The 26,809-nt window shown below is 36.6% G+C and overlaps 1 protein-coding gene across 4 annotated transcripts in view; it reads right to left on the reverse strand.

Moving 5' to 3' along the window:
* LOC143233798 (putative ubiquitin carboxyl-terminal hydrolase MINDY-4) overlaps positions 1-26,809 on the reverse strand; it is a 127,294-nt gene that overhangs the window by 93,646 nt on the left and 6,839 nt on the right. For 3 of the 4 annotated variants that reach the window (XM_076470480.1, XM_076470482.1, XM_076470481.1), the window contains exons 3-4: positions 18,414-18,533; positions 1,131-1,560 (exon numbers count right to left, since the gene is read on the reverse strand). In XM_076470480.1, coding sequence (XP_076326595.1) covers positions 1,131-1,560; positions 18,414-18,533 — 550 coding nt within the window. The remainder of the gene's footprint in view (positions 1-1,130; positions 1,561-18,413; positions 18,534-26,809) is intronic. The other variant, XM_076470483.1, reaches the window with a different exon arrangement.

A 26,809-nucleotide genomic window follows, 5' to 3' on the forward strand; every position in this document is an offset into this window, starting at 1 on the left:
TAGGAGTTTGATGAAGGATAGATAATGTGGGAGAGTAATGAGGGTTAAATAGAGACAGGAAAATTAAGTCTGAGAAAATCCCACAGTGGTATCAGGGAAAGATCCCCAAAAGAGAATAGATTAAGTTCTGCGAGTCCAGAAATGGAAAATTCTAATGATGAAATACTAATGTATCAAAATATGAAGTATGGAACATATGACACTGAAACCTCCTCAACAGAAAACATGGAGCCAAATTTGTGTAACGTGCATGCCACAATGCAACTGAACAGCCATAAACTGTAGAAAGAAGGCATAACCTTGTGATGTGCTTTCCTCAATTCAACTGAACAGTTGCTGACTAAAGAAGGAGGGCAAAGAATTTGTAAAGTTGCAGGTTAAAATGCTGTAACAGTAGTAACAACAGTAGTAGTTGTTACAATTTGAAATTCATAATTCAAACTGAGAGTGAAAACAGAAATTTACCTGTAGTATTCAGTAACACTTAAAAAATCAATAAAACTAAACAACAAAGCTAGTTGTTCAACAAATCTTGAAATAAAAAAATTTGAAGCAAACAGGAGTGAAAGATATGTGTACACTCTGCTATACCAAATTGAGAAGTGAAAATTGGGCTTTACAATGTGGAGGGAGTCAGCTGTGCCAAGGAGGTGTGTCATACCCCTACTGGTGAAGAACTGTCACGTCTCGTATGAAACAGCTCAGCTGTATCACCTGTAAGCATGTGACAGTAAATGAGAGTACAAAGGCTACAGATGAACAAAAATGGTGTACACAGATAGCAGCACTGAATGAAATAACGTATTACACTGGAATTAAGATTCTTCCATATGGAGCATTACAGCTTCTAAAACCATCCAGCTCACCAATTCACTTTAATTTAATAGTACTTTAAATGAAACTCAAAAGATATTATATTAAGACAGTTTTGTTAATTATAATCTAACTTATGCAAAGAAATAACTCTTACCACCATTATTTTCAAATGTGCTTAGATTGTAAATGAGGTTGCCAAACATCAAGTAAAAAACTATACACTCTTTAAAGATGTTCTTTACAACATACAAGTAGTGGGGAAATCCAAATTAAATTAATGTAGTAATTTGAAGTTTATAATATACTATACTTACAAGTATCAATAGAACCATCTTCATTTAAGATATTTTTGGCTGAAACATCAACACCTGAAGAATGATATCTCTTTCTTGCTGTTTGGTCTAGTCGAGAAATAGTCCCATTATGGTTTCTCCACATATTTTTTGTTTTGTTATCCTCTAGACAACTATGTTTGCCACAATTATCAGCTTTTGTTGCATGATTTCCATTTGGTTTCTTGTTATCAATCTCTTTTTCTTTCTTAGATGTCCTTGGTCTTGCAAATGGAACATCATTTATTTCTGCTGTGTCAACACTAACAGTTCTTGAGTTAAAACCATTAATTGAATGAGTTGGTGATAATTTATCAGCCACTATTTTAGAGAAAGTTTTGTGCCTGAAGGCTTTCTCTAACAACTCCTTTGTAATGAGTTCAATCAATGTCCTGAAGGATGGTGAAGAGCTCTATAAAACAGATATTTAATGTTACAATTACTTAAAACCATTCTGTGAAAAAATATCAAAGCAGCAAAATGCAAATTTCCTTTCAGTGCTATTTATTCATTAAAAAAGTTTAAATCCAGTCATTTTTAAAGTATTTATTACCAAACCAGTAATAAGGTTCCCAAGCTTGTTATAGTTTTAAGTGTAAGAGAGTGTACACACACACACACACAGGAAGAGAGCTTGAACTTTATTTCAGAATTAGACTAACTAAAAAATGTTTGAATAATCATTCAACAATTTATACAAACTGCATTCAGTACCATCTTATAGCTCTACATAATATATGTGAAGTTGACTTAATCTTAAAACTAAATCATAAAATTTATTTTAAATATGAAAAAACTCACTTATAGTTAAAATTTAGTGTATATTTAGTGCTTATTTATTAGCTAGTTATGAAATGAAATCTCACACAGGAAAATATTAGAAAGAATATATACTTAGTTCTGGACTTAAACTTCATCAGTCAAAAGTTAACATTTTCCTTACCTGCACTTAAAATAATTTAATTCCTTCATGCATTTATGTATGAGACTTGCGTAACACAAACCTTGAGTTACCTCCCACCTTAACATGTTTAATATTAACTATGCTACTGCATGATGCCACCATGATGTGACAATAGCCCTCCACAAATTGGAAAGTAATACAATCTATGCTACAATTGTACAATAGCTTCTCCAAAGCACTTGCACCCAAACTAATTTCATTCTTAGAGAGAAAAATAAAGTGCACTGTAAATGGGGAGTACACCTATGAAGATGTGCAGAGGTGTCTACTGAAACTATATTTTCTGATAATGAAAATTTTAGCTTCCAAGACAATACCTCACCTCTTCACACAGCATAGCTACAATCCCACACTGAAATGGTGGAAAGGCCAATGCAAATATTAAAATCAGATCAGCTCCCTTCATAGGGTACAAAATATTTTGGTGGACTTAATTAGCAATAACTCCTAATTAATATTGCTAAAATAGGCATAAATAGTTCCTACACTTTAGTTTTTTTCTTCTATATTAAAGCCTGACAAGGAGGACATTTTATACCATGTAATTATATAACACCAAGTAAAATTGACTTGCCATTTCTGATAAGTTTTTGAATCATGATTGAGTATTTACAAGAAATGTGGTTTTGAAAGAACTATTGCAATGATGCAATTAAAAAATAACTGTAATCAATGAATGCTTGAAAGAAACACTTTATAGGTAAATGAGATATTGTTCATGATAAGCTTTAATTTCCTAAAGATAGAAGGCCCTTTATTTTTCTTATATCTGTTTACAGGTGGCAAAGTTGCAAATGCATATTGGAGAATTCAAGTTTGATAGGTTTTTGTTTTCCATCTTTTTTATGGGTTTTTATACTAATATTTTAATAGTATATGAGTTATAAGTTCTTAATTTTATAAGACAATATTTTTTAAAATCTTGAATTTCTCCTAGTTTAAGAAATGACATTTTTCTATGAGCAACCCATTTCCTCTAATTTATTACCACCCCTTCAAGATGTCAGAAATTTAAGAAAAATTACTTATTATAATATTATCATCACTGAAGCAAAGCATAATTTTCATGACTTTCAATTCTGTTTGGTTACAGAACCACCAACTACAAAATCACAACCCCCTTGCCACATCTACATGTCTTATCCTCTCACTCAAAATTTGTCAGTAGTTTTCTATTACATTTAATTCTACATTATTTACAACTGATAAAAATCTAAAATTTTCATTAATCAAATAACATTGTATTACGTTGTTTTCTGTACAGAAAATGTTAATTTCTCTTTCAGTATAAGCTTCATTCTCATGGGAAACACATCAACTAACTTGAATGAATTTGTAATGGTTCTGTTGTATAGTTACAAAGTCAGAAAAATTGTGATAGTTATGGGACATAATGTGCTTATTGTATGTTGTTATTCTAAATTTAAAAAGACAGCAAGCAAGCCAGATTCAAAGACATGGACAGTTACTTATCAATTTTTTTTTCATGAAAGATATAGACTGGATTGGGTAATTTTAATACCATGAGACTACCTCTAAGTTGTCTTGCAAAATATCCTATCCCAACACTGGATATTGATAAAACCAGGGTGGATGGATTGAATGCTTTCTGTTATCCCTGGCCCAATGCAAATTTTGGTAAATAAGCATACCCTGGGTGGCAAAAGCAGCCATCTGGCTGTACTCTTTAAAAGAAAAGAAACTGTACTTTAGGTTCTTAAAGAAGATGTGCAGATTGAAGAACAATGATAAGAAAAAGTTGAAATCACATAAAGGATGATAATAATGGGTGACAAATGTGTGAAAATCCATCACATGACAGCCTGAAAAATTTCAAGTGAGATGCAAGATAGTGAGACAGAACACAACGTGAAAAATCCTACAGGCATCAGAATCCAGGGAAGAATACATCAATCAGATCCAACCTGTAAGTTAGAAAGTCAGAGGAGATGTTGACAATGCTAATGCTTGAACACAAATGACTAAAATTTGTATACAGATTAACGCTTTGTTTCAGTATGGTCTTAATCTTTTGACCAGCTAGTATTTAGGCTAATTTCATAGTGTTCACATTTTCCCTATTAAATGCTAAAAAAGTTTTTTATTTTTATTTTCCCTTTTCTTATTTTCATCTTTTGAAGCTCTACTCAAATATGTGGTTGAGTCTAACAACTCAAAATGCATATTTTTTCTTTATGTTCATTGGCCTTAAGATTTTGGCCAGCAGTGTATATATATACACACATACATATATAAATGCAAATAACCACAAACTCATAAAGTAATTCACTAATACTACAAAATTCCATTATAATTCATCAAGATTAATAACTAAGCTGTATTGTATCTGACGAAAATACAGAAACTTGAACAGGCCAAAGGCTCAACTTCCCAGCATGAAGGTTTGTCTTGAAAGAAAGAGAGAATGCCGTTATATATGAAAATGGCCGAGAAAATCACCAAACGGACATTCTAAGCTATTGATTGGTTATTTACATATCATATATAAAGGAGTGCATATAAGGAACCATTTCCAAAAATGGAAAGAGGTGAGGAGGAAGCCACTGTGTTTGATTCACTAAATATAGTTATAGCTCAACAAATAGAAAAGATTAAATGTTTTTTATATTCTAGCTTTCAATATCAGTAATTTGAATTCCTAATTCATACAAAACTATATGCTTTGTATTTTGACGTTACACACATCTAATTATAGCCAAAGCATATCATGTGACACACAAAAATTGATGTTTAGATGTGTTTAATATTCAATTTTAAATTAAAAAATTAAATAATGTATAATATGAACATTTGAATTATAATCTACAGTTTAATACCAAACTTAAGATAAATTCATAAAATAGTAGTTAAATAAAATATTGAATGCAAGTCAACAAATGCAATGACATGGCTTTTGACCCGTGACCAGTTGTGATATGGTTAAAGTGTCAGGAGGCCAGCCTTGCAGGCAGTGGACCAGACCACATAAGAAAGTTAAGGAATGAAACTCCTGAATAAAACAGAGATGAATGCAGTTGGATCAAGAAAAGATGGAAATGAGGCAAAGGTAGAACAAGGCTTGCATGCTAATTGATAAAGACAAAGGAATTCAGGTTTGTGTTGTCCAAAGAGGTGCTGCCAATAGAGCCTGACAAAGTGTGTCACATATCAAAGTGAGAGGAAACAGAAATAAGCACAGAAAAAAATACACCAGTCCTAGCTGAAAGTATTAATTGCCAAGGTCAAAGGCTGAGAGACTGAACCCAAGAGAAAGGGAAGTTTAGTGTTGAGAAGCGTGGTGAAGATAGCAGTAACAGATGTGCCCAACTGAGAGCAAACCAAGAGAAAATGTTGAGGTTGGAGATGTACCTTGGCTAGAGTCATGTTTTCTGAGAGAAGTTATCTACCACTAAGTTCCAACCCCCTACATATGACAAGCCATGAAATGACCATGAAGGAATTGATTGATTGATTGATTGATTTAGTGTTTTATGGCACAAAGCAGCGAGGCTATCTGCGCCAGACATTCGGTAAAAATGTAAAAAAAAAATATATAAAAAAATAAAAATAAATAAATGTAGTAATAGACATAAATGGAAATGAAGGTAAAACAAAAAAGTATAAAACCAATGTTGACACCTAGTCTACAATGTTAAGATAGAAGGCAGAGTATAAGTTGTAAGGTATTTACTCTAGCAAAAAGGTAATGATCATAACCCGCCAGGAAGACTAACAGGTAAGTTCAAGAACCACCGTCAGTCATCTGAAGTTGGTCTTTCCAGTCCTGGTTCCAGGTAATGTGTCAAAGCAACCAGTATCAAAATGTAAAAGAATAGAAGTTTTAAAAGATACATAGCAAAATTGTAACAATGAGTAGCCAAAAGATAAAGTCAAGTAAATGGAGTAAAATTTGTAAAAGTAAATGAAGGTAAAAACAAAACAGCAATTAAAACAGAAAATGGTGTAAAAACCAATGGTGACATCCAGTCTTCAAAGTTGTAAAATATTTACTCTAGCAAAATGGTAATGATCATAACCCGCCAGGAAGACTAACAGGTAAGTTCAAGAACCATCGTCAATTACCTGAAGTTGGCCTTTCCAGTCCTGGTTCTGGGTTATGTGTCATAGCAGCTACTATCAAAATGTAAAAGAATAAAAGTTTTGAAAGGCACTCCGCAAAATCGTAATAATGAGTAGCCTAATGTCCAGTAAAAAGATAAAAGTCAAGTAAATGGAGTAAATTTGCAAAAGTAATTGAAGATAAAAGCAAAACGGCAATTAAAACAGAAAATGGCGTAAAAACCAATGTTGACATCCAGTCAACAAAGTTGTAAAGAACTACCTGTAGCAGAATGGTAATGATCATAACCCGCCAGGAAGACTAACAGGTAAGTATAAAAACCACCGTCAGTCACCTGAAGTTGGTCTTTCCAGTCCTGGTTCCGGGTTATGAGTCAATATGGCCAGTACCAAAAAGTTAAGTAGTAAAAGTGTGAAGTGATATGCAACAAAAGTATAATAACAACTTGCCAGGACGACTAACGAGTAGTTCAAACGGATAGTTCAAACAGTAGCGTTAGTCACCTGAAGTTGGCCTTTCCAGTCCTGGTGTCGAGTTATTTAATGTTCTGGCCATTGTCCAATGTCAAATTGAAGGAGAGAGATTAAAACTGTAAAAAAGGAACCACAATTAAAAAGGTGTAATGAATAAATATGCAACACTTAAATGAGATTAAAAAGATTAATGGCCATTAAAAAATTAAAAACATTATCAAGATGGACAGAGTCACCATCACCAATAACTCTGTCCAATGTTACAGACTGACCCTGGGAAAAAATATGTTTAAAATATTGCCGTCCTTGAGAATTGTAACGATAGCAAGAAAGTAAAACGTGGCTGATAGTGATTTGAGTGTTACACAAACTACACATTGGTGCATCAGTTCCAGATAAAAGAAAATGATGAGTTAAAAAACTGTGACCAATGCGTAGCCTAGTGAGAACAACTACCTCCTTCCGAACTTTACGGAAGCTAGATGACTAAAGTCCAATTTTGGGTTTGATTTGAAAAAGTTTGTTGTCACGTTGCTCACTCCAAGTGGACTGCCAGCTGGCACGGAGCCGAGCCTTGAAGACAACACCATAGTCCATGTATGGAATAGGCATAGGAGTGATGGTGCTGAAGCAGACATATTTAGCTGCCATGTCTTCAAGCTCGTTCCCGCGAATATCAACATGGCCTGGTATCCAGAAAAACTGGATTGAAGTAGCTGCTAATGAGAAATGGGCAAGTTGGTTTCGAATATCAGTGAAAATAGGATGTGAGCTAAAGTGTAGCAATTCCAAGGCAAGAGATATGGCATACAGTTCAGCAGTGAACACAGAAGCTGTAGAAGGGATTCTGCACGCAACTACTGACCCATAGCAGAGCCCACTGAATTACTTGATTTGGAACCATCTGTATAAATGGGAACTGAATGATTGTTTGAAAGATATTCATTGAATAAAAGACGGTACTTCCAATCTGGAGTATCTGCCTTTTTTAGGTGACTGAAAGAAAGGTCACATTTGGGGGCTGTAATAAGCCATGGTGGGATGGGCCAACCTGTGGAATCTGCAATGTTATCCAAGGACAGACCCAATTCATCCAATTGCGCCCGGATGCGAAGGCCAAACGGAGCAATGACAGATTGTCTGCTCTAAAAAAGTACTGCCCACCGAGGAAGGAAAACACATTTCCAGGTGGGATGCTTTGGTAAGAAATGAAGTTTCGAAGTAAAGTATATTGTAAAGATAGTTGCAAACGGCAAAGGTGTAGAGAAGGTTCATGAGATTCAGTGTATATAATTTGAACTGGAGAGGTACGGAAAGCCCCAGTGCAGAGTCGAAGTCCTTGGTGATGAGTGGGGTCCAGCATCTTTAAGGCGAGGGTCTGGCAGAGCCATAGACCATTGATCCATAATCGAAGTTTCGATCTAATAAGAGCGATATACCTTTAACATTGAACAGCGATCTGCCCCCCAACTGGTAGAAGAGAGAACACGGAGGATGTTCAGTGCTCTTGTGCATTTGACCCGAAGCTGCTTTAAGTGTGGTATAAAGGTCAGTTTACGATCAGAGATAAGTCCCAAGAACTTGGTCTCCGGGACCACTGGCAGCAAAACTTCACCGATATGAAGTTCAGGATCAGGGTGAATACCCCATCAACGGCAAAAGTGCATGCATACAGTTTTGGAGAGAGAGAAATTAAAGCCGTTTGCCATAGTCCACTTCCGTACACAATTGAGGGCAGTTTGTAGTTGCCGCTCAATATATCTCATGTTTGACGACTGACATGAGATGTGAAAGTCGTCGACATACAGCCCATTCGCAACAGTGAGAGGGAGTTGTTCAGTGATGGCATTTATCTTAATACTGAAGAGTGTAACACTCAATACACAGCCTTGAGGGACTCCAAGTTCCTGTACAAAAGAACGGGAAAGTGTCGAACCCACACGAACTTGCAATCTCCTGTCCATTAAAAAATTTTTAATAAACATGGGTAGATGGCCATGTAACCCATATGTATGGAGGTCTCACAAAACGCCATACCTCCATGTTGTGTCGTAAGCCTTCTCTATGTCAAAGAATATTGATACAAGATGTTGGCGGTTGAGAAAGGCTTCTCTGATAGATGTTTCAAGACGAATTAGGTGGTCTGTGGTGGAGTGCTGTCGACGGAACCCACACTGGGTGGGCGAGAGGAGGTTGTTTGATTCAAGAAACCAAACAAGACGAGCATTAACCATCCTTTCTAATGTCTTACAGAGACAGCTCGTCAAAGCAATTGGACGGTAGTTTGAAGGAATCTTGGGATCTTTCCCTGGCTTAGAGAAAGGTAAAGTAATAGCCTGGCGCCAGGCATCAGGAAAACATTCTCCTGCCAGATCCGGTTGAAAACAATCAGAAGGACATCAAGAGAAGCAGGAGATAGATGGTGCAGCATGTCATAATGAATATCATCAGGTCCAACAGACATACTGGCAGACCGATGAAGGGCCATTTTTAGTTCCACCAGGGTAAAGGGACAATTATAGTCAAAGAAACAGTCAGTTCGAAAGGAAAGAGGTGATCACTCTGCCCATGTCTTGATGGCCAGGAAGGTGGAGGAACAAGCAGAAGTGCTAGATACCCGGCAAAAGCTTTCACCTAGAGTGTTAGCGATGTTCAACATCAGTCACCTCCTGACCATCAGAGAGTAAGATCGAGAGGGGGATAGAATTGTAGTGCCCATTAACCTTTCGAAACCTGTCCCATATGATCTTGGAACTGGTGGTAGAAGATATGCTGGTTGTGAACTTAATCCAAGATTCCTTCTGGCTTTGACGTCTTACCCACCTAGCATGTGCACGGGCCCGTTGGAAAGCAACCCAGTTTGAAAGTGTGGGATATCTACGAAAAGTATCCCAGGCCCGCTTTTGAGCCTTCTGTGCTAAGTGGCAAGCAGGATTCCACCACGGACGAGGATATCGTGGAAAACGTGTTGAGGTTTTAGGAATACACTGAGCAGCTGCATGTGTAATACAGTCAGTTACCGCTGCTACACAGTCGTCTATTGTTGGCTGATTTACGATGGCAGGATCAAGTTCTGCGAGAGCAGTGAAAGTGGACCAGTCTGCCTGATCCAGCTTCCACCAGGGCACGCGGGTAGGGTGGCATCGACCATGGCCAGTCTCTCTTAAAAGGATCGGAAAATGATCACTGCCTAGTGGATTACTGTCAACCCTCCATGAAAAATGGGAGAATAATGAAAGGGAGCAAACTGAGAGATCAATAGCGGTAAAGGACTGACTAGGTGCATGAAAGTAAGTGGAAGAACCAGTATTGAAAAGAGAAAGATTGTGATCAGAGAGTATCCGCTCTACAGATCGGCCCCTCCCATCAATAATAGCACTTCTCCAGAGGGGATGATGTCCATTAAAATCCCCTAGGATTAGAAATGGAGATGGCAATTGTTCAACTAGAGCATCAAGATCTGATTGATCATATGTCTCTCCAGGGGACAGGTACAGAGAACAAACAGTGATGGTATGACCCAAGGAAACACGGATGGCTATGGCCTCCAAGGGTGTGTTGAGTGACAAAGACAGGGTGGACACGTGTTGATCAACCAACAGTGCCACCCCTCCATATACTCGACCATCACACAACCTGTCATTTCTGTACAGAGAAAACTGCCGAATGGAGACAGTATCAGCAGTTTTGAGAAATGTTTCTTGTAAAGAAAGACAAACAGGATGGTAGGAAGCAATCAACATTTTGATATCATCCAGATTAAAACGTAAACCTCGACAGTTCCATTGTATCAAGGTGGCCATTTTTAAGAACGGGTAGGTGAAGTGGCTGGAGAACCCTTCGGTTTACGACCACGTCTTTTTTCTTTACTGTCTTTAGTCGGAGGAGGTCTATCAACCTCCATGGATCCTGCTCTGGGTCAGGTGGGCAGGTTTTTGTTATTGGAAGGGGAATCCAGTGAGTGAGGACGCAAACGAATAATTGTTTTGTCTCTTGTGGTGGGAGAAAAAGATGTATCAGAAGAAATGCCTGTATTTGAAACTGAAGGATGTGGATCTTGAGGTTTGTTGGAAGGTATGGGAGGAACAGAGATGGGTGTGGAAGTCGATTCATCAACCTTTTTAACCACGGAGGTCAAAAGGCTTTTCATTTGTTTTGAAAACGATTCTCTTGGAGGCACAGAGAGATCTGTCTGCACTCCCACTGTAGTTGTGGAATGAAGTGCAGCAGCATATGTCCGAGATGGAGTTGTGGACAGCAATTTCCGAGCCTCAGGATAACTAATGTTATGTGTCGTTTTCAAATGCTGCACCTCTTTTTCCTCCAACCATTTTGGGCAAGAATGAAAGTAAGAGGGGTGAGAACCATTGCAGTTTACACAATGTGGGTTCCTGTCACAGTCATAGGCATCGTGGTCCTTGCCTCCACAACGAGCACATGTCAGGGAACCACAATAAGATTGAGTGGCCGAATCTCTGACATTGGAAACATCAAGAGGGTTTGGTATGTATGGCGAACCCTGCAATGAGATAACCTGCCTTGATGGTGGCAGGTGCACATGGTGAAGTAAATGTTAAAACGAGGGTATTTGTTGGCAGTGTAACTCCATCTTTGCGAGTGGAGATGTGCCTCACTGCAGAAACTCCTTGAGTGGAGAGACCAGCGAGAATCTCTGACTCGGGAACGTTCTTCAAATCTCTTTCAACAATAACTCCTCGTGAAGAATTCAAGGTAGCATGGGGTGTAACCTCAATAGGTATATCCCCAATTGCCTTTGAATTCAAGAGGAGTTCACTGTGTTGGGATGTGGATGTTTCAACCAATATGTCACCAGATCGAAGTTTCTTTACTGACTTTGGAGAGCCAGCAAGTCCCTCTAGTCCCTTTTGAATAAAAAAAGGGGACATTTGCCCTAAAGGATTTTCCAAAAGAGAATGTAATATAAGAAAATGAGGTACGTGTGTTACTGATGTTGAAGATTGCTGTTCTGAGTATTCAAGACGTGGTCGCTACCCATTGACTGTTTTTTTACAATTTTATTTAAATTTTTTAGAGGATCCATAGGAAAAGGAAAAAATTTTGGTACCCACTGACCCCTACAAGGGGACGCACTATAAAGTCACGTAAGGACAATGCAGCAACGCCAGGGTTTCGTGAGCACTATACCCAAACACCAGCATCAGACACAATGTCCACAACACCCGTTGAGAACTTCCAACACTGGTACTTGGTTGACTCTAGCCCAAGTGGACCAGCCGATTGACCCAAGGGGGGCCACCCAAAGGCCGCCCGTCTACAGGAATTTGAAGCCAAAGTGGTGTGTTAGGGTTGGACCCCTCAACCACCAGGATCCTCTCCTCCCCTTCACGGGTCGCCACACACACCAAACACGTGGGTGGATGTTTAGATCCCAGAGAAGGTAACCATATAGAACAGAACCTTCCCTGGAGGTCCCCTCACCACGTACAGGAATCCACCTCGAGGGGACCATGAAGGAAATGTGCCGAAAACAGCATATTGGATGTGTGAAAACAAAGAACTCTGGAACAGCTACCTCATAACAGTTGATAAAAATTATTTTTTTTTTATCATTGAAGTGGACCACAATCAACTAATCCACTAGAAGAGAGAGAAAATGTGAACATGTCCAATAAACAGTGAGAAGTTTGAATATATTAGTATGGAATATAAGCACCACCAATGCCCACACACATCTGAAGTCATATAAACATTCAGATACACTCAGATCTGACAGAGAAGCATCTATGAAGAGATGGAGATACAGTAAGGATGGAGAGCAAGGAGATACCCACTGTAGTATTGGCATGATCAAATGTATCAAAAATTCAGTAGCTGTTGGAAAGGTCTAGGAAAGCTTCACAAGCCAGACCAGCTGAGTAACCTCTCACAAAAGCATTTACATGTGTGAGAAAGAGTTCTGAAGTAGAAGCCAATCAACAGTATAATAATGAGATCTCAACTGCAATCCATGAATATGGTGGGCATATTTCCCAAGAATATAACTGAATAAGTATGTAAGCAAATGTAATTGGACTTTGTTCTGTTTTAACATAATTTTTTAAAAATATTTTAATAATTTTACTTTTATTTTTATCTTTTTACAGATTATTACATAATCAAGACAAACAAAGAATAATAGAAGATTTGATTTGGAAGAGCTTGATATCATGTTTCTCACTCCAAGTTGACTACCAACTGGTGAAGAGCTGAGCCTTGAATACATGTATGGGACAGGCATGGTTGTGATAGCACCAGCACAGACACACTTAGCTGCAATGTTCGTGATCTTGTTCCTGTGAATACTGATGTGATCTAGTATCCAAAAAAACTGGATAGAAGTAGACAATAGAGAGAAATGAGCTAGTTGGTTTTGAATATAAATGAGAACAGGGTGAGAAATAACATAAAGCAATTCCAGAGCCTGCATAGAGTGAAGTGAGTTGGTATAAATAGTTTGTGCAGTTTACTGCACAGATTCTATGTGATCCACAGCAAGAGAAATGGTGTATAATTTGGTAGTTGACATAGTAACTATGGAGGAGATTCTCTGTGCAACACTGACTACAACAAACCATGACAGAGCACACACAATCACCTGTCAAAAGTTGGAAGAGAGAACACAAGGAATGTTCAGGGCCCTTGTACACTTGAAATGTATCTGCTGGACATATGGAATAAAGGTCAACTTAAAATCCTAGATAAGCCCCAATACCTTTGCCTCAGGGACCACAGGAAGCACAACTTCTCCAAGACCATTTGCAACTGGAGGGGAGAGTGGTGCACTGATGGCATTAAACTTTATAATGAAAGTGTGACACTGAAGACACAGCCTTGAGGAATTCAAAGTTCCTTTGGGAAAGAACGGGAAGGTGTCGAACCCACACGGACTTGGAATTGCCAGTCCATTAAAAAATGTTTAATAAAAATGGGGAAATGGCTATGCAACCAGTATGAATGGAGGTCTCAGAGAATGCGATAACTCCATGTAGTATCATAAACTTTCTCAATGTCAAAAAATACAGAAACAAGATGTATCGCTTGAGAAAAGCTTCCCTGATTGATGTTTCAAGTCAAATCAGGTGATTGCTTTGCCTGTATCTTGATGGCCAAGAAAGTGGGGGATGAAGCAGAAGTAACAGATACCTGAGGAAAGATTTCCCTGTGAGTATTAGTGATGCTTTTGGCATCATAAACTTTCTGTCCATCAGAGATTGAGATCAAAAAAAGAACAGAAGTATACTGTCTACTAAACCTTTTGAATCTTTTCCCATATAACTTTGGATTCCTTCTGGCTTTGATGTTTGACCTGCTGAGCATGTGCATGGGCCTGCTAAAAATCAATGTGGTTTATAAGTGTGGAATACCTACAAAAGGTATCCCAGGCACGTTTTTGAGCCTTCTGTGCCATGTGGCTGACAAGATTCTACCACAAACAAAGATATTGTCGAAAATGTGTTGAGATTTTATTAATATACTGAGCAGCTGCATGGACAATACAGTCAGTTACTGCTGTCACACAATCATCTATTGATAGCTTATGGTGGGATCAAGTTCTGAGAGAGGGGGGGAAGGAGGACCAGTTGGTCAGGTACAACTTTAATCGAGGTATGCAGGTCTAGTGGCATCGACCACAGCCAGTCTCCCTAAAAATGATAGGAAAATGGTCACTGCCCTGTGGATTACTGTCAACCCTCCAATAAAAGTAAGAGAACACTGAAGGAAAACAGATAGAGAAATCAATAGCAGCAAAAGACTGCCTAGGTGAATAAAAATAAATATAAGAATCAGTATTAAAGAGAGGAAAAAGATTGTGATCCACATGCTCCATGGAATGACCCATCCCATCAATATCAGCAATATCCAGAAGGGATTATGTCTATTGAAATCCCCTAGGATTTAAACGGGAGACAGTGACAGCTTAATGAGGGCATCAAGGTCTGACTCGTTCATAGATCTCTTCAGAAGCAAAGTAGAGAAAACAAACAGTGATGGTGCAACCCAAAGAAACATGGGGGACTATGGTCTCCAAGGGTCAAGTGAGTGGCAAAGACAGGGTGGGCACATGCTGATCAACCAGCAGTGCCACCCCTCCATGCACTCATCCATCACACAACCTGTCATTTCTGTACAAAGAAAACTGCCAAAGGATGACTACATCAGCATGTTTCAGAAATGTTTCATGTAAGGAGAGACACATGATAGTAAGAATTAATCAAATCTTTAATGTCATCTATATTCGAATATAAATCCTAACAGCTCCTATGTCTCAAAGAAGCCATTTTTATTTATGTGGAGGAGAATGGGGCAGGATGCCTTTGCGTTTTCAACCACATTTGTTTTTCTATTGGATGGAGGTCTACTGATCTCCATGGATCCTGGGTCCACTTCCTTTGTCTTCGGAATTCAGGTGCTTCCTCAGGTCTATCCTCTTCTGCAGCTATGAGATGCAAAATGATTATTCATTCACTTCCTCAGTCACTGGAAGGAATGACAGGAATAAAGATGAAAGCAGACATATATTCATCAACTCTTTTACCATGGAGGGTAATAAAGACTCTTCAGAGTTTGCAAACAATTCTACTGGAGGCACAGAGAGATCTATCTGCACTCCCACTATGATAGTGGAATGGAGTGCAGCAGCAAGTCTTAGATGGAGTGAGGGACAATAACTTTGAGCCTCTGTGTAGGAAATATTGTTTATAGTCTTCAAAGTGTTGCACCTCCTCCTCCTCCTACCCACTTAGGGCAAGAAATAGAGTAAGAGGAGAGTGAACCACTACAGTCAACACAATGTGGTTCCAGTTCAGACTTGTATACCTTGTGGTCTTTGCTACCACAAAGCACACATGTTAAAGAACCATTATATGATGTCTTTGAGTGACCAAACTGCTGAAATTGGAAACATAAGAGAGCTGGGAATGTATGGCTGTACCTTACAGTTCAGATAACCTGCTCTGACTGTGGCAGGAGGATGTTGTGATGTAAATGTGAATATCATCATTAAGGTATCATAATTCCGTCTTTGTGAGTGGACATTTGGTGCACTGCAGAAATGCCTTGGCTAAAGAAACCAGCAAGAATCTCCGAATCAGAAATGTTCTTTAAATTCCTCTTAACTTTAACTTCTCTGGATTTCAAGAGGAGTTTGGTATGTTCTGGTGAAGATGTTTCCACCAAAATGTCTCCAGATCATAACTTCTTTACTGATTTAGAAGAGCCAGCAATCTCTTCTAATCTCTTTTGAATAAAAAAGGGAGACATCTTCCGTAAGGATTTCCTGGATAGAGAATGCATAATTACAATGCAAGATACAGAATATGGCTGTGAAGGAAGCTATACAACAGCATTGGTTGTTTTCTGATAATCTGTAATTTTTTCATTTTTATTTATTTTTCATGAATGGGGCTATTCATAATAAAGGCAACACATTTCAATGTCCACTTACCCTACCCCTCATGGAGCCCTATGAGGGGACACACTACAATGCCAAACACCTGAACATCAGTATCAGACGCAATGTCCACAATACTGGTTGAGAACATCTAACACTGGTACTTGGTTTACCCTAGCCCAAGCAGATCAGTTGACTAACCCTGGGGAGCCACCTCAAGGCTGCCTGTCTACTCTAATTCAAGGCTAAAGTGGTGTGTTAGGGTTGGACCCCTCAACCACCAGGATCCTCTCCTCCCCTTCATGGGTTACCATGCATGGCAAACATGGGGGTGGAGGTAAACTGAAAGTACAGAACATTTTCTGGGAGGTCCCCTCACAACATACAGGAATCTACCTCAAAGGGTCGAGTATGGGTTTCATGTAGTAAAGTATAGGAAGAAGCAAAAGATCCATGGAAAGAAAAAAATATATATTGCAAAAACATGTCATGGAAAAGATGAGAAAAGTGAGGATTTTCTTCCACTATAAAGTTGTGCCTAGAGCAAACCCTAATGGGGAAATATGGTCAAAATCACCATCCTGATTATGTTCAAACTGGGAAGAAGGAATGTTGGCCAAATGGACAGGAGGAGAAAGCCCAGTGTCCATGAAAGAACCCACATCATCCACAGATAAAGTCTCCAGTAGACATAGGCCCCATGTTAAGAACATTGTCATTATCATAAAAAGAAGTGGAAGTTACTAATATGCAAGAAGTCATAATGGCAGGTGATCACCAAAAGTTTTTGTTTTTCTAAGTTAAATTAAAGAAACACAAACAATAAACCAGGTAAACATAAACTAACACAGTTGTAAACTAATATACTTTTCAAGTAACTGATTCATAATTTTGGAGCACATCCATTTTAGACAAGGAAAAAATGAAGTTAATTCAAGTAAAAACTGAGAGGGAGCTACTGTGCAAAGGAGGTTGAGTAGCCCTTCTTCTGGCAGAAGACTATCATCATGTGATGATAACATTATGCACTAGTATAGGTCACATTAAGAATGTGTTTTTTAAGTGGAAGGTATCTCAAGGCTAGTGGCATACAAATCTTTTGGGAAAATGTGCAAAGGAATCAAGCTATCCTGTGCTAGCAGATGAGGTTTCATCTCAAAATATATCATCAGGAAATATTTTAAGTTTATTATCAATAACAAATATTTGGTTGCAAGATTACTAATAATTAAACATTGTGTACATGTTAATGTTGTTGTTGTATGGTTAAATAAAATGATGAACCTTTTATGTACAAAGGGAGTCTGAACTCTTCAATTTTGCCTTTAGAAAGAACATTGGTAAATGCCTTCATACTTCTTAACTTGATATTTCTTCTTTAAATTGCTAAGAAATTGAAGTTTAGTGTGTGGATAGTTACTTGTTAAGCTCACTACCTGATCAGCTACATAGTAGTAGAACAAAACAAAAACATTTTTTTGTTTTTGTAAAAATGCTCATATTGAAAACATTCAATGTTTTTAATAAAATAAAAATTATAACTTGTCACTATGTTTAAAGCCATACAGCACAATGATACAAATAATTCTGTGAAAGATGAATAGGCAGTTGCAGTAAAGTTGTTGGTAAATGACAACAGTGGATATAATTGATGATTTAATGTAACTGTATAAACACAAATGGTAATCTGTTCTACCATACCTAGTTTAATAACTCATCATGATAAATATGTTACAAAGAAATCAACTCTGTTGACTTGACTGTACCAGCATTTTATTGTTTACTTGATTTTACTTATTCACACTTAAGTTTCCTTATAAAAAAGTAGTGCATCTGATCAAAACTCTGAAAACCTTTTAACACTTTTAGGGCACATTTTTTTTTTATTTCAGCATACACTCTAATTTTCATTACACATCCTGATCACTTCCATGAAGAGTTATGTTTTTGTTAGATTTTTTTTTTTTATTGGTCGAGTCTTTGCAAAACTTCATTTGTGCTACTGCACGTTTTATATTTCTTTAAGCCTCAGATCATGCTAATGAAACAACAGGACGGCTCCTGAAATTGAAAAATTTCTAAACTATACTGAGAATCCACAAACTTGAATATCTCTCTATAATTATTAAGAAAAGTTACATGAAAAGATTTATACAATATATGCATAATATGTATATATATATAAAATATATACATCTAAAAATATTTTTTATCTTTTTTAATGAATTATGCTTCTTAAAATGTGACAAACAATACAGAAACATGGCCTCCATGTGTTCAGTACAACCTGTTGCCTCAACATTAGTCATAAAATAATTAATAATGTCTTGCTCACCTTGTTCTTAAACACAAGTTTTTCAAGATGTAGCTCATGAATTAAAACTGCACGATTAGAGATACTTTCAGAATCACGAGGTAGTTCTTGGTCCATCACTTCTAAGGTTGAACTCAAACTCTATAATGTAAAACAACAACAACAAAATATGTATTTTCAAAATTATTAAATTTACTAATACACAAAGTATGCAAATGGAAGTGCAGAAAAGTTGTCAAAATAATTTCTTGCTAAAGTTATCCCATTGGTACAATGTAAAGGCTGTTCAACTGGCTTGTACATTTCAAGGAGTTAGCAGATAAAGTATGTTCAATGCAACTATAACCACAAGTCAATCCATATCATATGTAGGAAATCCAAGATACACCAACCAGGATAATCACAAGCAGGTATGAATCCTTCCAACCTGTATCACTGGGTATTGTGTGGTTCTCAATGTAGAGATTCAGAGTGTAGCCTGTACTATAATTCAAGGTAAACAACCTTATCTTAATTCTGATCAAGGGGCGTGTTCATTCAATCTCATACCAGCACGATAATGCTAGCCATAAGGGAGACTCTTCACACAGACCTCTCAGCTGTTTGGCATTGGGAAAGCAAGGGTTCTCCCACTCCACTAGAAGAAAAGGGTGGAAGGATCCATACAAGAGAGAGCACAATAAAGGTGCATAGACTAAACAAAAATGAGCTATTATCTCTACAATGTATCAAACTGAGAAACTGTGCAATAGATTAAACTGAATAAAATCACAACATGAGCTAGCCATAAACAAAGGCTGAAAACTGCATTTGGTGCTGTTTTTGTTCCAGCACATGTTGTATAGTTTTAAAACTAATATATACACTGTCACAGTAGTATTGTGGTAAACCTCATTTCAATAGCACACACTGGACAGGGGACAGATAAGCACTTTTTGTTATCTCCTATTTGATGTAAATTTTGGGAGAAAGAAGTACTCTCTGTGATGTGGCACCAGGAGTGTGGTTGGTTCCATCATCTCCAGTACATACAAACACACTTTACTTTTTAGTTTGAAGCGTTTATTTTCTTTTTTCTGCAAGAAAAAGGAATAATAAACAATTTGTATCTTTAGAAACTCTGGGTAGATCAGAAAATAAAAAAGCAACTACAGGAAGACAACCCAGTGCAGTGAAAGTACAATGTGGTACAAGTGAAATAAAAGTATCATGGTCATTCACATACCTGTCTGCAATATCACATGAATACAAGAAAAAATATTGACAGAAAAATTCACAAGATGAAATTACATGAAAAAGATGACATGAGTGATCTCCCACAGAGGAATAAGTAATCTAGGTTTTAATCAGTGAAAGAAAGTACATCAAGAGAAGAATTAAAAGAGAAAAAAAAAGACCAAACTTGTTGTCTTGAAAAGGAGCAGTACAAGTGAGATGATGGTAAACTGCCCAAACATAACATAGGAGAGAGATGATCGTTGTTTGAACACCTATACAGAGAAAAAAAAGAGGAAGGAAAAGTAATTGAAGAAAACATCCAATAAACATTTCAAGCAGCCAGGTGTGGAGAAGGAAGTAGTAATCTGCAAAGAAAATTAAACTATTGATGTGCTAATGCATTAGGGCATCATACAATGCAAAATTATCAAGAGTGATGCCTCCTGCAAGTGAGAATAAGACATCTCAAGATGGGAAAAGGACATGTTAAAACCAAGAAAAATAAACAGAAATTCCCTTCAAGAAGAAGACTTGAATGAGGAAAGTAATTGATTAGGAAAGCTCAGAAGTTAGTGAAAATCATAGAAAAGATGAAAGGTAGCGAAAAAACCAATACTGTAACATACAATCAGAGAATTGAAAATGCCACACTTCAAAACCCAGGTAAAAAAGAAAAAAGAAAAAGATAAAAACTGATTGGAGAGAGTGAAAGATAAGTTAACATTAATCAACTGATCACCTGTGGTGATACATGACAAGGATGGAGGATCAGCAAGAGTAAGAAAAAGTGTAATACTTTCTGAGAAAAACCTGCCCATCTTGTACAGGCCTAAACAAAAGTTACATATAAAGGTGTGAAACATCATGGTGAATGATGGATGTCCAAAGCAGATGTATATATAAAAAAGAATGAGATATAGACCATGGGATCACCAAGAAACAAAGGAGCAGAAATCATGATTAAGCTGACCAAAGAGAAACAATGAAAAAAGACTGGCAAAGGGTGTTGTGAATTAAAGTCAACACCTTGGGGAAAAATTAAAGAGGAAAACAGGTATAAATAAATTGGGCAGATCAGTTCAGACTCAAAAGAAATACCATCAAAACTCAAGAATCTTCACCAAAATGTGTAAGCTTTGTGTAAAGAACCACAAATACATGGATAAGTGAAATCCAAAAATGGGAACATATTTACAGAAACAACAAAATATGTTAAGACTACTCTACCAGAAGAATTTTGAAAAGGTGAGACAAATGATCTGTCAGCAAATTCCATGCTTCCAGAATAAACATTATTTTGGTAATTCCAAAACTGGAGCTTGAAAATAATGAAGAAGAGGTTCTTAGAGTACTTCTGCATCAACTGATGTAAGAAATGACAGTAGAATTGTTGGAGATTAAAACAGAAGCTATGTAACAAATGATTGTGGCATATAGACTGAATGTTCTAATATCTCAAAGAAACTGATGTAGGAAGTGCATTTCATAAGAGACTAAACACCAAAAATGTTGAAGGCATCCAGAACAGAAGCTTACCTAGCTAGTTAGTTCAGGTAAAATGGAAAAAGTTGGATGTCAGAATAACATGAGAACATGTGAACCAAAACAATAACAAGAGGTGATAAAATGGAAGTAGAGAAATGAGAAAAGATAGTAGATTACAAGTATGTTACAGTGATCTACCAGAATCCACAGAACGTAACACAAAATAAATGAGAAATCCCAAAGAGACAGAAACTCATGCATAACAATAAAATGACATATGAGCCTGGAATACCAACAGCTTCATTTCTCAAACTTGTAGAGGAGAAGTTAGAGATCACCCAGCAAATGAGGTGATAAAGACTCAACTGAATCAGATACTGAATGAGAATCAACATATACTTAGAACCCTGATCAGTTAATCCAAATGAGCACACTCACAAAGAAGATCAAACAACACGATGCCTTCCTAACAGGGCAGAATTACTACATTTCTGAATAATAATGGAAATGCAGACCAAACCAGTGCATTTTCAGTGTGATTTTCAGAATATAACTTAAAACAGACAGGTGTGAGCCTTGAGAGAAAATCTGTGAAGCCCATAGGGTCTTTTGCAAAACAGATCAACAGACTGAAAAAAATGAATGTGCCAAGTTCTCACAGGACCAAAACTGACAGATGATTTCCAGAAACAACTGCTCACCAATTCCAAAGTAAAGTGGCTTAATGGGAAAGGGTCACCAAGAAAAGGTCAAAGGATGAGAAACTCCCTAGAAAGCTTTGCATGAAGGATGAATGTAAAATGAAATTCCTTCAGACAGAACTGAGGGTATTTGACTCCAGAAAATAATGCATCCCAATGAAGCAAGTCCCAGAAACAAAGAAAACAATGACCTGAAAAACAGATAACATGTACAAAAAAGCATCACAAGGAATAGGTTAGTGGGTCCTTCCCCAGTAAAGCTACTGGAGTAGGGATGCAGAGTCTCAGAATGATGAAGAAGAGAGCAACCTAATAAGGTGATTAAGCAAAAGACAAATATGAAAGACCAAGAGCAAAAGAAAGTCAAAATACAAGAAATAAGAAAATTTCCAAGCCTGGAGTTCTAGAAAAGAATTCCAACTAAAAGCCACAGAAAAGAGTAAGTTTGGAAAAGATGTTACAACAACACAAAGCAGACTGAAAGAATCTGCAACAATCAATAAAGTGAAAAAAAAGAGAAGACACATATTGTGAAGGTAAGATGTATGCAAGAAACTCAGTCAATAATCAACAAACACAAATGGAGCAAAGAAATAAATATTCCACACTTGGGTTATTAGAGCAGTAGAGGACAAAAACAAGTGTTAATTGTTCCTCATCAGGAATAGAAGAATCAGAAGCATAGAAATGTTGTGGAATAAAGTGATCATATATATCAAAGACAAGACAAGCTTAGCAGAAGTCACAGAATCAAGTTGTTGTTAGTCCTGGGTTCAAATGAAGAATGTAAAATACAACCACCCATGTGACATACAATGATGGTAACACTGCTTTTAATAATTACAGTTGCCATTTAAAGAGAACAAGACAAATCCTTTGAAGAAAGGTCTGAATCTCAGGAGGTTTCAGAAATGTGAATATGAGAAACCTTATCAAGTTTTACAAAACTTAATTCATGAAAAGTGGTAATTTTATTTTTTGTTTTAGCACATATAGTGTCTACAGTACATATCCCTTTACCATTTTCATATTGATGAGACTGAGTTAACTCAAGTCATCATTTAAAGAAAACAAAACAAATCCTTTAGAAGAGAGTCTGAAAATCAGGAGATTTCTGAGAAGTGAGCATGAAAAGCCATATTCAATAAAGTCAACAAAATGTAATTTATGAAAAATATTATTTTTAATATGTCTCGTATGCCCAAAGTACTTAAACTTTTATTTTGGTACTGATAAAATTCTGGTTATTTATAGAAACATATTCACACTGTTAATATTGCAGTTAAAAAAAAACTAATTACAGACTCTGAAATATTTGCTCCATAATCTTATAGTTTGATTACAAGAAAAAATAAAAAGTAATCCAAGAAAAAAATAATAATTAATATCAGTATATTAATATTTCTAACAAGGTGGCTGACTTGTAAAATAACTTGTTATAGGCAGCAGTTGAAGTCAGCATTTTATAAGAGTTCAAGAGAAGAATCAATGACTTTCTAAAAAGTAAAGGATGGCTTTACATTTTTCTGTTTCCCAAATGTGGATAGGCATATACAATCTAGAAGAACCAAATGGTTCCTTGTTGCACATAAAGTTGTTATCTAACAGTGGTCTCCATCTATCTCATGCCAAAACAATAACATAAATTCAAAACAACAAGTGACAACTTATCTAATAATACATTACCTTTATGTTTAAATAAATGTTTAATTCAACTAATTTACTCAAGTTAATTTCAGTTGTACTAATGGCCACATAAACCTATTTAACTGATTTATAATTAGTCACATCTTACAGTGTATGATAATTATTTAGATAATTATTATACATTGGCATACATCACAATTATTGTGTACACATCACAATTATGTATGCCAATTATGCATTTTTAATACAAACTACTAAAATTCTTATATTCTTTTAAATAAAATAAGTTTTCAAATTAATTAAATTAATAATATAAAGGTGTTCTTTTTTTGTGTTCCACAATAAACAGATATAGTTTTTGCAAAAAAATATATTTTTTTCAATTGTAGATACAGTTATTATAAACTATAATAGTGATTCATAAAAGGGATTTCAAGGAATTGCACAAGACCCTAATATAATATTCAGGTAAAAGACATCTTAAACAGTACAAATTCTGTTTAAACAACACTTTGAAACCTTTCCTGTTGACTACTAAAGCTGTACACATACAAAAATACTAAAAACAAAACACACACACATTAGATTTACAAAGGAAAGAAGGTCTACTCAAAGCAATCTGTTGGAAGTTATTATTATTATTATTATTCCCTTGCCAGCCTACAACAAAGATGGCTTGGGATACTGAATTTGAAGCTTTTGTAAATTCTAAGTAATGTACTTGAAAGGTCAAAAGGGTATTGAAACATCAATTTGTTTCTTCTATATTTTACATATGCTAAAAACATCATAATTCGAGTGTAAACAGTTATCATTACACCTTGATGTTAACTTTCATATAAGCATATGGTGTTTTCTTAAAAAGCTTAAAGGGTGGAACAAGAATTATAAGCCAATGATATATAAAAATTTAATGAAAGTAACAAGTATATACTTAATACTTTGTACTTTATACAACTGATGTTTTCAGGGAGCCAACCACTATATTATGTATGAAAAGAATGAAGTAAAAAAAATCAATATGTATAATATTAAATATTAATACATGCATTCATAGAATAACAACTTTAAAAGACATGAAGGTTTATTTAAAGCTCTGTTTGAGACAAGTGTTTTATTTGAAAAGGCTACTTTTTAATGAAAAGTGTGACACAGGCTTGAGGGAATCCAAATTCATGTAGGGAAGAACAGGAAAGTGTCAAACCCACATGGACTTAGAATCACTGGTCCATTGAAAAAGTTTAAATAAAAATGGGCATGTGGCCACTCAAGCCATATGAGGTCTCACACGATGCCATACCTCCACGTAGTAGCATAAAATTTTGCAAATTCAAAAAATAAAGTTACAAGATGTTGCTTAAGGAAGGATTCCTTGATTGTTGTTTCAAGTTGAATCAGGTGGTCCATGGTAGAGCTTTGTTATCGAAAACCATACTGGATGGATGAGAGAAGATTCTTCGATTAAACAAACCAAACAATATAAGCATTAACCATCATCTCTGAGACCTTAAAGAAACAGCTTGTCAAAGCAACTGGATGGTAGTTTGAAGGAATCTTTGGATCCTTCCAACGCTTAGAAAATGGGAGGAAAATAGCATGGTGCCAAGCATCAGGAAAAGTGTTCTCCTGTCAAATCTGGTTAAAAACAAACAGAAGAATAGCAAGAGAGGCAGGAGAAAGATAGCACAGCATCTTGCAGTGAATATCATCAGGTCTGACTAATGTACAGCCAGACTGATGAAGAGCAAGCTTACGTTTCACCAATGTAAAGGGTTGATTATGCACACAGAGATGATCAACCTGAAAGGAAAGAGGTGATCACTCTGCCAGAGTCTTGATGGCTAAGTAGTTGGGGGATTAGGCAGAAGTGCTAGATGTATGAGAAAAGTTTTTGCTGAGAGTATTGACAATACCCTTGGCATCAGTAACTTCCTGGCCATTGGAAGCAAGATTGAAAGGGGGGCAGAAGTATAATGCCCACTAATCTGCTGAATCTTGTCCCATATGACTTTGGAACTAGTGGCAGAAGAAATTCTAGTTGTAAACTTAATTCAAGATTTCTTCTGGCTTTGACATCTTACCTGCCAAACATGTGCATGAGCCTGTTGGAAAGTGGAATACCTAAAGAAGGTATCCCAACATAGACAAGAATACCATAAAAAATGTGTCGAGATTTTAGGAATAAACTGAGCAGCCACTTACTTGGACAATAGAGTCAGTTACTGCTGCCACACAGTTATCCATCAATAGCATAGAGATGATGGCAGGATCAAGTTTTGAGAGAGCAGTGAAAGAGGACCAGTTTCCACCATGGCATACAGGTTAGATGACACTGACCATAGCTGGTCCTCCTCAAAATGACAGGAAAATTATTACTGCCCCATGGGTTATTGTCAAACCCCTCAAGGAAAATGAGAGCAAAGTGAAGGGGAGCAGATAGATCAATAGCAGTAAAAGACTGACTAGGTGCATAAAAATAGGTAGGAGTACCAATAATGAAAATGCTGCCCATCTACAAGAGTTCAAAACAAAAGCAGCGTGTTAGGAACGAACTCATCAACCATCAAGATCCTCTCCTCCTCTTCACAGGTTGCCACACAAAGTAAACACATGGATGGATGTTTAGATCCCAGAGGAGGTAAAAACTGAAAAAACAGGGGATCTTCTATGGAAGATCCGCTCACCATGTACAGGAACCCACACTGAGAGGATTACATTGTATAAAGTTAGTTACTATATGAAGCAATCTTTTGCCCATAGTTGAGCATGAGAATAAGCCAGCAATCAGGCTACATTCTTTCATATTTTTCTGCCTTGATGACAGTGACTACTGTTTTATACATGTTCTCCAATATCAGATTTTAATATACTTAGAATAAAAAGGCAAAAAGTAAAAAACTGAAAGTTTTCTCTTTTTGCTGTCTTTTTTATCTGAGATAATTGTTTTAGCTGCCAACTTTGTTTACCATTCATTCTAAAAATACAAGTATGAAAACCATCACCAAAATGCATACCACTTCTGTATATTAGCAAAGATAGAAGTAGTAATTAATGTGATCTCCTTTACATTTCTACATTAAATTTAGCTATAGTAGGCTAAATAATAATAGTTATTTTACATTAGACTACTTCCATAGATCACACATGGCAGCTTTGCATGGCCAGGTAGTTAAAGCACTCGATTCACAATCTGAGGGTCACGGATTTTAATCCTCTTCACACCAAACATGCTCACCCTTTCAGCTGTAGGAACATTATAATCTGATGGTCAATCCCACTATTTATTGGTAAAAGAGCAGCCCAAGAGTTGGTGGTGATGACTAGTTGCCTTCCCTCTTGTCTTACACTACTAAATTATAGATTTAG

This window comes from Tachypleus tridentatus, chromosome 12, assembly GCF_004210375.1.
Source record: "Tachypleus tridentatus isolate NWPU-2018 chromosome 12, ASM421037v1, whole genome shotgun sequence".
NCBI classification, from domain to species: Eukaryota; Metazoa; Arthropoda; class Merostomata; order Xiphosura; family Limulidae; genus Tachypleus; species Tachypleus tridentatus.